At 46.1% G+C, this 17,272-nt stretch overlaps 1 protein-coding gene across 1 annotated transcript; it reads left to right on the top strand.

Annotated features, from left to right (window-relative positions):
* The first annotated feature begins 1,774 nt into the window (after positions 1-1,774).
* Positions 1,775-16,537, top strand: LOC130565467 (uncharacterized). Its single transcript, XM_057352198.1, has 7 exons — positions 1,775-1,867; positions 2,048-2,123; positions 9,599-9,700; positions 9,859-11,276; positions 14,314-14,551; positions 15,089-15,911; positions 16,135-16,537. The coding sequence occupies exons 1-7, from the start codon at positions 1,775-1,777 to the stop codon at positions 16,535-16,537; spliced, it is 3,153 nt and encodes a 1,050-aa protein (XP_057208181.1).
* The last annotated feature ends 735 nt before the right edge of the window (positions 16,538-17,272 follow it).

Genomic DNA, 17,272 nt, shown 5'->3' with positions numbered 1-17,272 from the left:
GGAGTATGGGTCCATTAGGGCAAATGTACAGTTTTTCTCGGAATAAATATGGCTACAGAAATCCCTTGAGCTTCAGAATAGGACACCAGAAGATTTCATCTCTCTGAGGACAAACCGAGACTCCAGGTAATACATCATTCTACAGCAATATGAACATGTAATGTTAGTGTGAATGTGCTGTTTAGAGCTCAAGCAGACTATTCGGAGAATTCAGATAAAATGTAAATTCATTTAAATGTGATCAAAGGGGAATTACAGGGGTGTAAAAAATAATTTGCAAAGGAACTAAAGAAAAGAATGCCTTTCAGTTTCTTAATATTGGATTTGTTTAAACAATGAATTAAATTATCTTTATTTATGAGGAAATTTAAAACATTGAGAGAATATCTTATTCTATGATCTTATTTTCATTAAAACTCAAGAATATTTTTTCTACAAAATGCATTTGTCATGACAAATAGGATGAAGATTAGCAAAGAGGAAGTTTATGTATTATACGCAGGGATGGATTACTGACCGGGCCAATGGGGCCAGTGCCCAGGGGCCCTTGACTACCATGAGCCCGAGGCGGCTTTCGGCTTCAAGGTTGCGCCATCCAGTTTGGAACAGAAAGCCCCAAAACAATGAAAACAAATAATTATTTATGTTTAATAAATGGGTCTCATAGCCTATAGGCCTCTTAGACAAGGCTCTTCGTCTGTGAGGGCTCCCTGGCACTCCTGTTACTACTGGGCCCTGTGAATACACTGTAAAAATGATATGATCAACAAGTCATGGCAACATACAGTATGTTACTTTAACTTATTAAATTAAGGTAACCATAAGGTAACCAAAGGTAACTTTATTTTTCAAATACAAGAATCAACTTGATGTTTCAAGCCACTTCAATGTAATGTAAATTGAAATTACTTGTTAATTTGATTCAACTAAAAAATGTAAGGCAGCAACTAATTTTTACGAGTATACTTGCACACACAGGGAATTTGTTGAGGTGATAGAAATTTGTATAGGCCTGTTATTAACTGTCCAACAGGTGAAATCATGCATGAAACAAAGGGAAAGAAAGAAAGAAAGAAAGAAAGAAAGAAAGAAGACATTCGTTAACCATCCCTTTTTCTTTTGCCTAAATTGATTATTTTTAATTAAAAAAATGGCATGGAGAGAGCAATAGTCTTTTTTAGCATGAAAATTTTAACTGAATCAAATCCTACACACTTTAATACAGTTTGCTGAAAGTCTATAAAAAACCTTCAAAGATAAAAGCATAGCCAATTCAATCGTTTTTTTATTAATGTGATGCATTAAATATGTGAATATTTGACAGTTAATTAGGGATGTGTTTCTCATATGCCTTAATTTGCCTCATTGTTGATTTTTCATTGTGTAACTAATATTAGACTTGTAAAGAGAAAACAATATATAATAAAAAATATTAGAAAATTATATTCCTATAACCTGATTCTGTAAACCCTGTACAGATTATTTTTTAGCGTATTGTGCAGGCATTTGACGCAGAGCGAGAATGGTTTGAATATTTATGATCATCTTAACTTTCACTTTCTATAACTGTGAATGCGCAGCTAAGGGAAAGAACAGGAAAAATACTGGGAGGGGGGCCCTTTGAGGTAACTGGCCCCAGGGCCCTTTGAAGTTATAATCCGTACCTGATTATACACTCTGTTTCTGAATGAATTTCTGAATGTTACTTCAGTGCACTTAAGCATCTTTTCCATTTACTTTTATTACGATAGGTCTACTCATGAACTTTTCTAAGATGGCGGCACTTTTGCGGAACCTGAAGCAGCCGTACTGCATCTACATATATGCGTATCTATGGCTGACGACCCTTGCTGTGGCAAATGCAGCGGTAAATACACTCCCTCAGACAAAATGCAGATTAGAGATTTTTTTGTTTTCATCTATTTGTAAGCACGTTTCTAGCATGATTTAACATGTTGTTAGCAGCATGAATAAGCACACTGCTAGCATGTTTGTTTTCCTCATTATTTTAAGAAAATGATTCAATAAACCATTTCTTTAAAAATAGGTGATATTACAACCCAAAACTGATGAGATTGGGACTTTAAATGAAGAAACCGTAAGAGCACCCAGAGGAACTCTAGGTAAAGTGCAAGTGGTGTTACAACATGTGAATGTGCTGTTTAGAGCTCAATGACATCACAGGGTCATTGCTCTGTCCGCGCACCAGCGTTAGGGGTGGTATATGTACAATAACTGAGTTCATTTTAAGGAAAGTCCTTAAAGTCAATACTTTTTATTCCCTAAAATACATCAAGATAATGAAATACTTTAAAAGAGCTTAAATTTAACTCTGCACCCTTTTCTTCATTTAGAATATGTCGGTCCATGAACATGTAGCTCAGTGGTTGGAGCATGGCGCTAGCAACGCCAAGGACATGGGTTCGATCCCAGGGATTGCACATACTCAGAAACAAATGTATAGTATAATGCACTGTACGTTGCTTTGGATAAAAGCGTCTGCCAAATGCATACATGTAAATGCAAGTCCCTGGGTGCGTCCCAATTCGCATACTATCCATGCTAAATAGTATTCAAAATTACAATTAGTATGTCCCAAATCATAGAATGCTGAAATTAGTATTCTTAAAGTACCCGGACAGTCTACTGTTTCCAGTGAAAAATTCGAAGTGCAGGTCCATGGACACTCAAACGGCTGATATTACCCACAATGCACCACGAGTGGTTGGAGGTTAGTGATGCTACACAGCATTAAAACAAATAACTGAGCGATGCTTCACTGAATTAAAAAATGTAAGTACAGTAAACATTCAGTAAATACAAAGGGGTCATGCACATCCAAGCAACCCAGATTGGACTCAGGTGCCGGACAACAAAAAAGGAAAAATCACAAAAGATAGAAATGTGTTGTCCGCACACTGATATAATATGCTTCAAAGTTTATTTGAATAGCGCAACGTTTCGATCGTCAGGTCTTCATCAGGCACATTAGCATTGTGGCTTACAAATCACCTTTAAATAGGATCAGGTATTAGCCGTAATTAGACACAAAAAAACACATTACAGCAAGAAAATTATATAAATTTCAATATAAATGACACAGTACAGTAAACATTACATAAGAAATCATGCAAAGCTGTATTTTGATGATCGTGACTGTCACAGTGTCGTCTAGTCAACATCAACAGCAGTCACTTCCGTTTTGCGTTAGTATGCCCCAGTACGTGCATACTGTTTTGCAGCACACAAAAATGTATATACCTTTTCATGACAAAAACAGTACAGTACATACTTTAAGGGCATAGTATAAGTAGGTGAATTGGGCAACTGTCTCTATTCAATCTCAACAGCTCTCAATCCCCACCCCCACATTGATGGGATTTGTTACGTGTTTGTGACGCTGGGAAACAGGGGCGGGGTTTTTTTAAACTGTCTTTGGTTGACTGCAGTTTTAAAGAGAAAATACTCATCAGCAATGCCGTTGACCGATTAATTTGCACATGGTTTGACTTACAGCAGATTAAAATGATCGTACATACACAGAAACAACATTAAAAACGTCTCGGTTATGTTTGTAACCTCGGTTCCCTTTCTGTCGGTCTCTCGACGTTGTGTCGAACCGACAGATGGGGTTCGTCCCTGAGAACCAATCGTTTCCGACTGCTTAGAAAAGGCCATGAAAATTGGCAAATGAAATTTGCATGCCGGATTCCGCCCCGGACATCCGGGTATAAAAGGGAGACGGCGTGCATCATTCATTCACCTTAGTTCTGAGGAGCCTGAGACCTCTCACGACTGCTGCAGAGGACAGCACGTGTTGTGGCAAGAGGACACAACGTCTCGTTCCCTTCATCAGGGAACCGAGGTTACAAACGTAACCGAGACGTTCCCTTTCTGTCGGTCTCTCGACGTTGTGTCGAACCGACAGATGGGGTTCCAATGGAAAACGCCATAACACAGTGCCCTGTCACAAACTCAACGAAGCGACGGTGACTGGCCTGGGCGAGTCAGCCGTAACGCTACCGCGAAAATGTAACCTACCAGTGGGTAGGTAGGGGGTCCCAGAGCTTTCTTGAAAGGTGGGAAGACCCCTACCTTCGGCCTCACAGGCGGCGGCCTTGTTTCTCTAACAGCGAGAAGCCGCCCGGAACCGTAAGGCACTGGGTAAGCGCTACTTCCTCAAGTGGGGGATGCGCTACAGAGACCACTTCCTACCGCAGGGAGGAGAATAGTGGAGATACCAACATGGTCTCACCTATGGGGAAGAACTCATGGGAAGAAAGTGCGGCTGAAGAAAACCGCGAGGTGGAGGTCTACCCGGGGAGGTCATGGGTTACCAAGGTGGGAACCAGCATGAGGATACATCAGACGGAACCGCCCTACTGGGGAGTTGCAACGTCTGGTAGCACTAGGTCCGGTTAGAGCTATGCTGCGAATAACTCAGGTGATACCCGGCCTAAGGGGCAGGGCTGCTCTGCCCAGCCCGCCCCAGGGGGTGCTTGCTTAGTGATGGATGGAGTGCCTGTTCTTCGCCCAGTGGGGAAAGAATGGAGGCTAAATCGGTATACTGACCCACTCGAGAGAGGGGGGAAAACCGAACAGGCGTACACCCTACCAGTTGCCGGTCCTACATGTGGCCATGCAGGACGCGGGCTGACACCGGCTCTACGCAGAGGTTGTAAAACCTTGCGAAGGAGTTGGGTGTAGCCCAACCCGCAGCTCTGCAGATGTCTGCGAGAGAGGCCCCCCGTGCCAAGGCCCAAGAGGAGGCAACACCCCGGGTGGAGTGGGCCCTCACTCCTAGGGGGCACGGGCGATTTAGGGATTCGTAAGCTGTCTTGACAGCATCCACAATCCAGTGGGCCAACCTCTGCTTGGAGACAGCTCTGCCCTGTTGCTGACCTCCGAAACAGACAAAGAGCTGATCCGAGCTCCTGAATCTCTGTGTGCGGTCTAAGTAGAGGCGCAGCGCGCGTACTGGACACAACACGGACGGGGTTGGGTCTTCCTCCCCAGTGGGGAGCGCCTGTAAGTTCACCACCTGGTCCCGAAAGGGAGCGGTGGGAACCTTGGGCACGTAGCCGGGCCGAGGTCTCAGGATAACGTGAGAATCCCTGGGTCCGAATTCTAGGCAGTCAGGGGACACGGAGAAAGCCTGTAGATCCCCTACCCTCTTGATGGAAGCGAGCGCCAAAAGGAGAACCGTCTTCATCGAAAGATGAGGAAGAGAGGCATCCCCTAGGGGCTCGAAGGGGGGCCTGGTGAGACCTGACAGGGCTACATCCAGGTCCCAAGAGGGTATGGAGTGCGGACGAGGTGGGTTACGCCTCCTCGCACCCTTTAGGAATCTAATGACCAGGTCGTGCTGCCCTAGAGACTTCCCAGCAACTGAGTTGTGATGAGCAGCAATGGCGGCTACATACACTTTCAGTGTGGAGGGGGAGAGGTTAGTCTCGAGTCTCTCTTGTAGAAAGGACAGCACGGACCCGATCGCACAACTCCGTGGGTCTTCTCCTCGAGAAGCACGCCAGGTCGAGAAGAGGCGCCACTTGTAGGCGTACAGACGCCTAGTGGCAGGTGCCCTAGCCTGAGAAATGGTAGCTACCACCGCCGGGGACAGACCACTCAGGATCTCCTCGTCCCGTCCAGGGGCCAGACATGGAGGTTCCAGAGGTCTGGCCTGGGATGCCATAACGTGCCCTTCCCCTGGGAAAGCAGGTTCTTCGTCAGGGGAATTGGCCAGGGGGGAGCTGTCGTCAAGAGCATTAGCTCCGAGAACCAAGTCTGGTTGGGCCAGTGTGGCGCAACGAGTAACACTTGATGCTCCTCTTCCCTGACCTTGCACAGGGTCTGTGCAATGAGGCTCACTGGGGGGAAGGCGTACTTCCGCTTGTCCCGCGGCCAGCTGTGTGCTATGGCATCCTTGCTGAGGGGTCCCTCGGTCAGAGAGTACCAAAGCGGGCAATGGGTGGTTTCTAGGGAGGCAAACAGGTCCACCTGGGCCTGCCCGAACTGCACCCAAATGAGCTGGACTGCGCGGGGGTGGAGTCGCCACTCTCCGCGAGGCGTAGACTGATGAGAGAGCGCGTCGGCTGTCTGGTTCAGGTCGCCTGGGATAAACGTGGCACGCAGGGAGCGGGTCACCTGCTGACTCCACCGGAGGAGGCGTCGGGCAAGTCATGTTAACTGCAGAGAGCGAACGCCACCCTGACGATTGATATACGCTACTGCAGTAGTGCTGTCCGACCGGACCAGCACGTGCTTGCCCTGCACGAGAGGCTGCAGCCTCTTCAATGCAAGTAGCACAGCCCACAACTCTAGGCAATTGATATGCCAGCGCAGGCGGGGGCCCGTCCAAAGCCCCGACACTGCGTGCCCGTTGCACACTGCACCCCAACCCTGCAGGGAGGCGTCTGTTGTCACCACGACATGCCTCGTAACCTGCCCTAGGGGTACCCCTGCCCGAAGGAAGGCCATGGAAGACCACGGGGTTAGGGTGCGTCGGCAGCGAGGCGTAATCACCATCTGCCTGCTGCCGGTGTGCCACGCTCTCCAAGGAACTCGACTCAAGAGCCAGTGTTGAAGCGGCCTCATGTGCATCAACCCGAGGGGTATCACCACCACCGAGGATGCCATGTGTCCCAGGAGCCTCTGAAATAGTTTCAGGGGAACCGCCGACTGCGTGAAATGATCCAGGCAGTTCAACACCGACTGGGTGCGTACTGTGGACAGTCGCGCTGTCATGGTGACAGAGTTGAGTTCCATACCAAGATAGAGGATGCTCTGCACGGGGGAGAGCATGCTCTTCTCTCAGTTGACCTGTAGTCCCAATCGATCTAGGTGCCGGAGCACCAGGTCCCTGTGTGCACACAACAGATCTCGCGAGTGAGCCAAGATAAGCCAGTCGTCGAGATAGTTGAGTATCTGCACATCTCTCCCCCTGAGGGGAGAGAGGGCGGCCTCCACGATCTTCGTAAAGACTCGTGGAGACAGAGACAGACCGAAGGGGAGGACTCTGTACTGATATGCCCGACCCTCGAAAGCGAACCGTAGGAACGGGCGATGACGAGGGAGAATCGAGACATGAAAGTAAGCGTCCTTCAGGTCGATTGCCATGAACCAATCCTGACATCTGACTGATGCCAGGATGCGCTTCTGCGTGAGCATCCTGAACGGCAGCTTGTGCAGGTGTCTGTTCAGGGTACGCAGATCTAGGATGGGGCGCACCCCCCCGCTTTTTTTGGGGACGATGAAGTAAGGGCTGTAAAACCCCTTGGACATCTCGGCTAAGGGGACGGACTCGATCGCACCCTTCGCTAGAAGGGTGGCAACCTCGCCCCGTAGTACGGGAGCATCCCGGCCTCTGACCGAGGTGACGAGGATGCCCCGAAACTTGGGCGGGTTTCTGGCGAACTGGATCGCGTAGCCGAGACGGATCGTCCTTCTCAGCCACCGTGACGGTGTGGGAAGCTCGAGCCAAGCTCCCAGGGACCGTGACAGGGGGACTAAGGGAACGATCTGCTTCATCGACCCCCCGGGGGGTGGTTCGATGGCTGGCAGTGAGGGTCTCTCGCCGGGGGCGGGCCCCCGGGAAGAAGACTGGCTCTGCTGGTTTGCCTGCCTGGCGATGCAGGCCCCCGCACCGTCGATTTGAGAGTGCTGAGGGCTGCAAAATACATTCAATGTTGCGCCTCGCCAAGACGCAACGTCGAGTGGCCGAACACCGTCTGACAGAGGGTGAGAGCGGCTGTGAAGAACACCCAGGGAGATAGGAAACTCTTTTTGTGAAAAAGTGGGTGCTAGGCCCCCGTGGGAACCGTCCCGGATCGACCGTCCAGCGATGTCATGGCTGGATACGGGCCCGATGGTGTTAACCTCCCTGGGGTCTTCCCGTCAGGGATGCTTCTTCCTCGAAGGTTGTTGACGGGGTGGTGGTCTCCCCTTCACCGCCCTCTTCCGGGATACCGCCTGGGTAGGTAGTGCTGGAACCGGAGCTGGCTTCGAAGGGGGCCGGGGGCTGCTGGGAAGCAGAGGCCGCATGGGAACTCGAAGGCCTACGGGCGGCCGAGTCTCGGCGGGGAAGAATATGGCTAATCGCCTCCGTCTGCTTCTTCACCGTCGAGAACTGCTGAGCGAAGTCCTCGACAGTGTCACCAAACAGCCCACCCTGCGCAATGGGCGCGTCGAGAAAGCGGACTTTCTCGGCGTCGCTCATCTGCGCAAGGTTGAGCCAGAAATGCCTCTCCTGGACCACCATGGTGGTCCACCTTGGTCGCCCTTAGAGCGAGGTCGGTGGCGGTGCGAAGTTCCTGCATTAACCCCGGGTCGGTCTTATCCTCGTGGATCTCTTTCAACGCCTTGGCCTGATGGACCTGCAGGATGGCCATGGCGTGGAGAGAGGAGGCAGCTTGGCCCGCGGCAGTGTAGGCCTTCGACACCAGCGATGCCGAAGTCCTACATGCCTTGGACGGGAGTTTCGGTCGTCCTCTCCAGGTGGACGCCGCCTGCGGGCACAGGTGCACTGCGACTGCACGTTCCACCTGGGGCACGTCTACGTAACCCCTAGCCGCCCCACCATCGAGGGAAGAGAGAGCGACGGAACCGGTTTGACGTGTACGCGCCGAAAAGGGGGCGTTCCACGTCTTCGCCAGTTCCTCATGCACCTCCGGGAAAAATGGTCTTTGCTAAGCAGCAAGAGAGGATCTTCATAACCGAAGGCTCCGAAGAACAAAAGGTGAATGAATGATGCACGCCGTCTCCCTTTTATACCCGGATGTCCGTGGCGGAATCCGGCATGCAAATTTCATTTGCCAATTTTCATTGGCCTTTTCTAAGCAGTCGGAAACGATTGGTTCTCAGGGACGAACCCCATCTGTCGGTTCGACACAACGTCGAGAGACCGACAGAAAGGGAACTTGATTTTCACAACAGATTAAATAATCACAATAATGCATCTAGTGTAACTGCCATGACACAAAGAAGATAGGTGCCTTTGGTACTCTATACTACAGAACTATTTATAGCACAAATTTTATATGACACAGTTTCCGTGTAATAATATCAGTGTATGAAGTATAATGAAGAGTTGAGCGTAAATTATGATTTTTTTTTAATTGACGGTAAACAGTATCTTTTAGGCATATACGTAGTTTTAAAAAACTTGCATAAGTTAAATATATATTGTTACCTTATATGGGCATAACATAACATATCATACCATATAAAGACAAATATATATTGTTACCTTATATGGGCATGACATAATCATACCATATAAAAATAAATATATATTGTTACCTTATATGGGCATAACATAAAATACCATATAATAATTAATCATATTCATATTTTAAATATATGCATTTAAATACTTTTTATTATGTGTATTTCATATATGTTTTTAACTTGTAACTTCATATATCCAGATGATGAAAATTTTTGATAATAACATGTTGCCTTATATGTATCATTTATGACAATATCACCCCCTGTTATAGGAACATGTATCTCATATATTTTACATTTCCGTATGGGCAACATTATTGTTTGACTTGATGAACTTTATCTGGTTATAAATGATGTCTTTTCTCTTTGTTATGTTCTACGGCACTGCCATCAGAGCAAATAGAAGTGGCAGCCCTAGGAAGACCTTTGTTTCCTGGTATGCTGTACGACTGCCGCAAGGATTCTTTCATTCCAGGTGCTGCACCAGCTTCAACAAACTTCTTCATTACACTTTTTAAAACACGTTGAATCGCCATATACCAGTCATTGTGTAAAACTATTTAAAAGCCTGCATGTTTACTTAAACTGTCGCTTCTTCATACACATATCTTTTAAAGCCACTTCTCATTTCAGGTGTTACTCTGTGGGATAAATCATCAGTTAGTGAAGATTTGGACAGCCGTCCACAAGCCCACACAGATTTGAAATTCATAAGCTCTGACTCTCTCTTTAATAAATTCAATCACCTGGATGTAAGAGGTTCCCTGAAGACCAGTTTCTTGGGGGGCCTGGTGGAGGTGGGAGGATCTGCCAAGTACCTGCGTAACACCAAATCCTCAAACCAACAGTCCAGAGTTACAATGTTTTACAGTGAAACCACAAGATTCGAACAGCTCACTATGAGCCACCTGAGCAAGATTACCTACCCTGAGGTGTTTGACCAGAAAAGTGCAACTCATGTGATCACGGCTGTGCTGTACGGAGCTCAGGCACTCATGGTGTTTGATCGCACGTTTTCAGAAGATGAAAACAAGCAGAAGATTGAGGTAGAACTGAATGCCCTTGTCAACAAGATCCCTAAATTATCGGCTGAGGTAAATGCAGACTCTAAAATGACATCTGATGAAAAGAAAACGGCTAATAAGATCTCCTGCACGTTTCATGGTGACGTCCGCCTTGAGCAGAACCCCACCACATACATGGAGGCCCTGAATTTGTACAAGCGGCTCCCCGCTCTTCTGAAGGAGAATCCACAGAATGCAGTTCCAATAAAAGTCTGGCTTCATCCTCTTCATCTTTTGAACGCGACAGCAGCTCGGTTAGAGAGAGAAATCAGTATAAATCTGGCTTTCACAACTGAAAATATAATAGAGCGGCTGGAAGAGGCAGAGAGGACGTGCAATGACCTGTTAGGACATACACTGGTAAATAGTTTCAAAGACATCAAAGAGAGGTTGCGCTCATTTCACGAATCATTTAGCATTTACAAGGCAAACCTACTGAATGCAGTTCGCCGGGTCTTGCCTGCTATTCGAGGAGGAGAGATGGAGGAGAAGTCCCTGGAAGACATCCTAAAGATCCACACAAGTTCCCCGTTTAATAATGACAAGCTTAACCAGTGGTTAAATGATGCGAAGTCTGAACTTGACATCTTAAACTCTGCCACGAAGACACTGGAAGGGATTCGCATTGTAGGCTCAGACAGTCTCAACACTGCCCTTGTTAATCCTGATTATGTTGGAGTGTTATGCTTGACCTTCACATCTCTGAAGTATAAAGACCCGTATCTTTCAGCATTTAAAGAGTTCCTGATTCCTGACAGGTTTAAAGAGCCATATGACGAACAAAACACGGTTTCTGTGGCATCTAGTGAAAAGTGGTTTGAAAAGTCTGATCTTATCGAAATGTTTAAATCTAATGCTCATATCTTCAAACATATATCAGGGCCGTTTCAGAGAAATAATGTCCTCACAATTATTTCAGACGTCTTTGATCGCAACAATCCAGGCTCTTCCATCTATATGTATGCACAGGGGCAGATAGAAAAAGATGTGGGGAAACCTTTCAGATTGATTAATAATGCTTATCTGAATGCTCATCAAAGGTGAACTCAGGATCAATCTCTGTACCAAATTCCTTTCAATCCTGCTGGAAAGAATGGAAATTGTGACCATAGTTGGCTTTGGGAAATGCACCCCAGGTTGTGAGACCACAGTTAAATTAACATCCAAGGTTTGAGTATTGTGCATAAATCCCATCAGTGCCACATCTATATCTGCAATAAATAAAGGAATAAAAAAAATTACGTTTTTATTTCTTTATTGTGGCTCAGTACAATTATATTGAAGGAAAACAAAAAAAATAAAAAAGTTAATCGTAAAATTGTTCTAAAATGTTTTACAGACAAACAGTGTAATTTTATAACAGAGTTATTATGATGAAAAACGTTCAATAAACTGATGTAGATAAAGCTGAGTAGAGAAACCCTCTTTCATTGGTTAGCTGAGTAAAGTGATAAGAGACTGCTGCAGGGATGACGTTTTTAGGCCAGCCTGGACAATAGCGCCACATTGGTTCCCTTGGCCAAAAGCCTATGGATTTTCCCCATAGACTTTTGGAAGCTTCCAAAACATAAGATCTGTGATTAACAAAGGTTTATGATATTTACATTTGTTTTGTCTATCAAGATAATCTTTACAGATTAACACAATATTTGCTATTTTTGAAGCATAAACACAATCACTGGAAGTAAAAAGCTAACATGAGGCTATAAACAGACCACACGACGGTCGCTCGATACCAGCTCGATACCACCACCAAGCCCCCGACAACTTTTTCAAACTTTATTAAAAAGCTCGTTGCCTGGTAAGTAATTACTCCGTGAATGAATCTCCATCCACATTTTTAGAGATTTGTGTCCATGTTAAATAATTTGTGAGATTGTTACGCAAGATGACGTTTAGCATCCCTGCCAATTTTTAACCCTTTGATGCACAACATGGGTCTAAAATGACCCGACAGAGTTTTATTTTCTATGTCTTTGCAAGAAATTAATTTTATCATCTAGTATTCCAGGTATTCCTCAATTAACTTGTTTTTGATCAGCACAAATCATTATTTTCATTTTTCCTTTCTTACTTTTTGAATAAAAATTGTTTTGTAACACTACCCTTCTAATGCACAACATGGGTCTAAAATGACCCGTATTCATTTTTACGTTATTTCAATCATTGCTGAGTGTTTCTTTGCTGAATCTTTGAAAGAAATGTATTTCATCATTTAATATTCCAGGTATTCATTAAATATCTTGATTTTGATTTCCAGAAATAATTTTAGCCACCTTAGAATGATAAGGTTCTATCTGCATTCTGAGCAGTTTTGGGATATTGAGATTCAAATATTTTGTATTTCATTTGACTTTGTAGATAGAACCTATTTGTTTTATATAAAAAAGGCCAAAAATGTACAACTCATAAAGAAAAAAACATCACAGTGTAAATAAGTCACAGAATAAGAATATTTGAATGACTCAGTTTTGACAAAAATGAAAGATAGAACCTGCCAAGGTGATAATTCTTATTATTCCTTTCTTTCTTAATTTCCTTTTCTTACCTACAGTTATTGTATTTTTACATCAATTTTACACAAATGGGTCAAAAATTACCTATATAAGAACCTTTGATATTTGCATATTTTTGCCTCACCTGCCACACATTTAACAACTTTTGTATACTGAATGCATGTTTTTTAACCACAGAAAATATTTGATATATTCTGAAAGATAACATAATATTTGAATGTTAGTGTCAAGGTTTTGCAAGGAGGCGGAGACTCAAGTGCGGGTAAATGAAAAAGTATTTATTAAAATTCCACAAAAATATAAACAGTCCACCAAGATATAAACAGACCACCAAACACCACGAACACAGTCAAACAGAACCGCTAGAGTATGCGGGGAGAGGACTCGACCCGTCGGAACTCACGGGAGAAAGCACTAAGCACCACGAACACAGTCCAACGGAACCACGATAATCCGCGGGGAGAGGACTCGACCAGACGGAACTCACGGGAGAGAGCACTGGACCCCTCAGGGAGATCGTGACCCGACCCGATCCTCGACCCGTCGAAAACTCAAAGCTGAGAGAGATGACCCACCTGGGGAGAGGTGTCTGGATGAAGACTGCATCAAGGTCCGGGACGCCAACGAGAACTGTGGGCACAATTGGAGAGCTGACAGGAAAAGGCTAGGCACTGGAGACGATTTCTAGAGAGGGAGCAACAAACTGAGACTAAATACTAAAGGGTAGGGATCCGTAACTATGGTCTTGAAACACAGACTAGGATACTGAGACTAAAGCCCTATTCGTATGGTAATTGTTTCTCATAAGGACGTCTGTAAAAATAAATCTGCATGGCTCCTTTGTGATAAAACTCATGCATTCGGAAAAACATAAATTCACGGTGTAGGTGTGAGTTTGTAATCCCGCCAACCCGGAAAATGCACTTCTCACGTGATCAGTCACATGACAATTCGCACGTATTTAATAATTATAATGGAATAAAATCGATATTTTAAAATGCCAATATCGAATCGTTCATGGTCACGTTGATTCATGTATCATGTGCCGTTAACAGCAAGTTGTTGGTTACATGTTATGCTATTACATGGCATAATTTATGTAGGTTATATTGATGTATATTCATTCTGTTTATTCCATAACGACCACATTTAACACTTTATTGGCATACACTGTACAATTGGAGTAATGTTGTACCATTTGTTGTGAACATTCAAAGACTTCAGATAAAGAGTTGAACACTGCCCTGTTTCCTGTCAAACTTCTTACCGGAGTCCCGTAGTGGATGAGCATTCACATACCTACCTAACGATAATCCCAAACATCTGGTCCTTCGAGCCGGATGCTACATTCATCACTGTGACATGGAGCAACAGAGCCAACTTCACTCTCCCGATACGACACATCCTGTTCACACACAGACCCGAACATGTCAGCTCTCAACGCGGCTCCAGATTTACGAAGTGGTGTTGTCTAAATCTCTCCTTCCAAACCCTGTGCTTTATGACAGTCCATACCACCAACCGAGGATGGATCATCCAGCAGTGCTGTAACCCTCAGTGGACAGGCCGAGCCAGTCTCGACTGTGGAGCAGCTTCGTATGGGTGCGTTGACTCTGGTGCCGTATGGAGAAAGTCAAGCTACGAGTCATGTAGGCAGTGTTGATGTTGAACTGGGTATTACTAGGAGATCCTTTGGACACTTTAGTTCACCAGTAGCCCAGCAAGAGTACCACAGTCAATCGGAATGTGAGTCACTTAGCAGCGGCTCTGTATCACCTGCCTTCCAGGTTTAAGAAACAGCTAAAGCTACCTCACCACCTGTGGTCAGACCAAAAGCTACTGCAGTCTCATCTATCCCACTCCTGCCTTCGTGCCAGTCGTTTCTAGCTACTGTTGACACCAGAGACAGTGCTCAACAGTCAGCCTTATGACATATGACACAAACAACGCCTTATAGCACATACGGTACAACTTTGCCATACATTGGTGTTTCCTCTTTGTCTGCCTCACACGTAACACAGCACCAGCAAACTCGGCAAACGTTCAGTGTAGCAGATTTTCACCCTTCTTGTCAGCTTACCTCATCATTGCCGCGTACTGTTACAACAGTGCAGATGCCTTTAGCTACTACCGCGCACGCAACTCTTGTTCCACCTGTATATCAGTTGCAGACAAATGTGCCAAGCCAACCCCAAAGGCAGTCATTTACAGTGCCAGACCCTTATCGACCTCCACCATTGTTAACTGGGTATTATGCCACTCAGCCTGCTGTACATATTCCAGCGCAGCCTTGTTATCCCCCTCCACTGGCGTACTCGCCTCCGACTCCTGTTCACCAACCCATGCCTGTGACACCCCCACGGCAGCCAGTTCCAATCCCAACCTTACCTAAACTCGTAAATGATAGTGAGAGGGAATTTACAGGTCTGAAGATGGCTTTGGACAATCTCCTCAATCCTCACACAGAGCTTACCGAACATTATAAATACAGGGTATTGATGGAGCAGTTAATACTGAAGGAAGCAAAGCTGATCGCCCAGGCATGTCGGCATTATCCTGCACCCTATACAGCAGCCATGCAACATCAGTACGGGCAACCTCATCAGCTGGCACAAAGTGAAATCGCATCTTTGTTAAATTTGCCAGATATTCAAGCAGGTGATGAAAAGGCTTTCCAGAGTTTTGCACTCAATGTTGACTTGTTAGTAGGCATGCTGATGTCACTCGAAGGTCCACAGGGACGAGAACTCACCTGTACGGGGCATGTTGACAGGCTACTCAGTAAGCTACCCAGGCATTACCGAGATAGCTTTATAGAGCACCTGCAATTACGAGGCCGACTGAACACTGACAGCCTCAACCCATACAACCTGCACGACCTCGCTGACTGGTTGAAGGTTAAGACTGAAGCACAGCGTTTGTCATCGAAGATGGTACATCATTACCAGAATGATAGAGTTCAAGTCCCACGTAGGGAACGTCAGCCTGTCTGGAAGGCCAAGGCTCAGCCCACTGCAGTTTATCATTGTAGCAACCAGCCCAAAGATGTCGGTGCAGTGCACTCTGTCCATACTACGATGGCTTATGCCCAGCCATCAGCTAAGAGGTTGAAACGTTTGTGTCTGTTCTGCAAAAGTCAAAAACACTACTTGTTGCAGTGCAGGGAAATCGCTGAGTGCTCACCTGAACAGATTCTAAAATGGATAAAGGAGGACAAGAGATGCTGGAAATGCGGACGCACCAGTCATAAATGTGAGGAATGCACGTTAAAGAAACCTTGCAGTGAATGTGACAAGATCCACCTCAGAGTTCTGCATTCCTTTGCTCAGGAGGGTCCTAACACCGTGCTTACGACATCTCATGATCGAGCATACCTGGCCTCACCTGGCCTCCCCTGCCTCAACAGGACGTGTTTACCTGAAAGTCATTCCAGTGCTGCTGTGGAAAGGCAAGAGGTCTATGCCCACATATGCTACCCTGGATGACGGCGCCCAGCGGAGCATTGTTCTTCCCACTGCCGTGCAGCAGCTCGGCATTGAGGGAAGGGAAGAGATTATGGCCCTTCTGTGGCCAGTCGGCCCTTTCACAATCAGCGTCGCCATGGAGATGGAGGCAATTATTACGGACACCTGCCGGCAGGGCCGGATTAACCATATGGGCAACTGGGCAATTGCCCAGGGGCCCACGACCTCTAAAGGGCCCAGGGCGGTGACGCCAATCAACGTGCACTGAGCCGGTCGCGTGACGGCAAGCTCCGCTACACAACACAACTCAAAAAATGCAAACATGGAGAAGCTAAGTGGGAGCGCTAAATGGAAATTAAAAAAGGAGAAGGATATCAGGAACGCAGAAAATTTAAAATATATACCGAAAATAGGGAATTTCTTCACGCTAGTAAACGTTAGCAACTGTTGTGCTAAGGCAGCATCCGTCAACGAGGACAGCTCAGCTAGCCAGGACATTTCTTCACTGCCGGCGCTAGCTAATGTTCATAGCCCCGAGAGCGAAGAGCCCCCGGCAGCATCTTCAACCGACGGCCCGGATTCTGCTGCGAGTGCGACCGTTGAGGGAAGCGGTGATGGTCGAGTCTCACCGCCATCTGAGCCGCTCGTCGAGTCTGCGAGCAGCCCCTGTACCTCAACGCCTCTACTCCCTGTGGATCCTGCACTGTGGGGGCCGGTTACAGAGCCGCTCCGTGAAGAGGCGATCTTCCGAGGGCCTGCAGCTTTCCAGAACCGGGCTGCCAAATGTCTTGCTTCGGTGAGGGAGTCCGGACTTGGGAGTAGGACACGCTCCCTCACCAATGATCTGCTTCATTGCCAGATTATGTAGCATTTCTTTTTGTCTTGTCTAATTGAGAGAAATTGACAGATTTCCAAATGTTTATCTTGCACTAAAATGTTTAACCCTTGCCTGTCTTGTTGAACTGTGATGTGACAGGTTGTTTTCTGTTAAAATGAGTTTAGG

The sequence above is a fragment of the Triplophysa rosa genome, linkage group LG15 (genome assembly GCF_024868665.1).
Source record: "Triplophysa rosa linkage group LG15, Trosa_1v2, whole genome shotgun sequence".
In the NCBI taxonomy this organism is placed as follows: domain Eukaryota; kingdom Metazoa; phylum Chordata; class Actinopteri; order Cypriniformes; family Nemacheilidae; genus Triplophysa; species Triplophysa rosa.
This window is presented reverse-complemented; position numbering and strand designations above follow the sequence as displayed.

What these genes read in the sequence shown, in the direction of transcription:
- LOC130565467 (XM_057352198.1), top strand. Translation starts at nt 1,775, where the DNA reads ATGGCGGCACTTTTGCGGAACCTGAAGCAGCCGTACTGCATCTACATA. An exon ending in TTGCTGTGGCAAATGCAGCG is followed by an intron (nt 1,868 to 2,047) that starts GTAAATACACTC and finishes CTTTAAAAATAG; the next exon opens with GTGATATTACAACCCAAAAC. An exon ending in CAAGGATTCTTTCATTCCAG is followed by an intron (nt 9,701 to 9,858) that starts GTGCTGCACCAG and finishes TTCTCATTTCAG; the next exon opens with GTGTTACTCTGTGGGATAAA.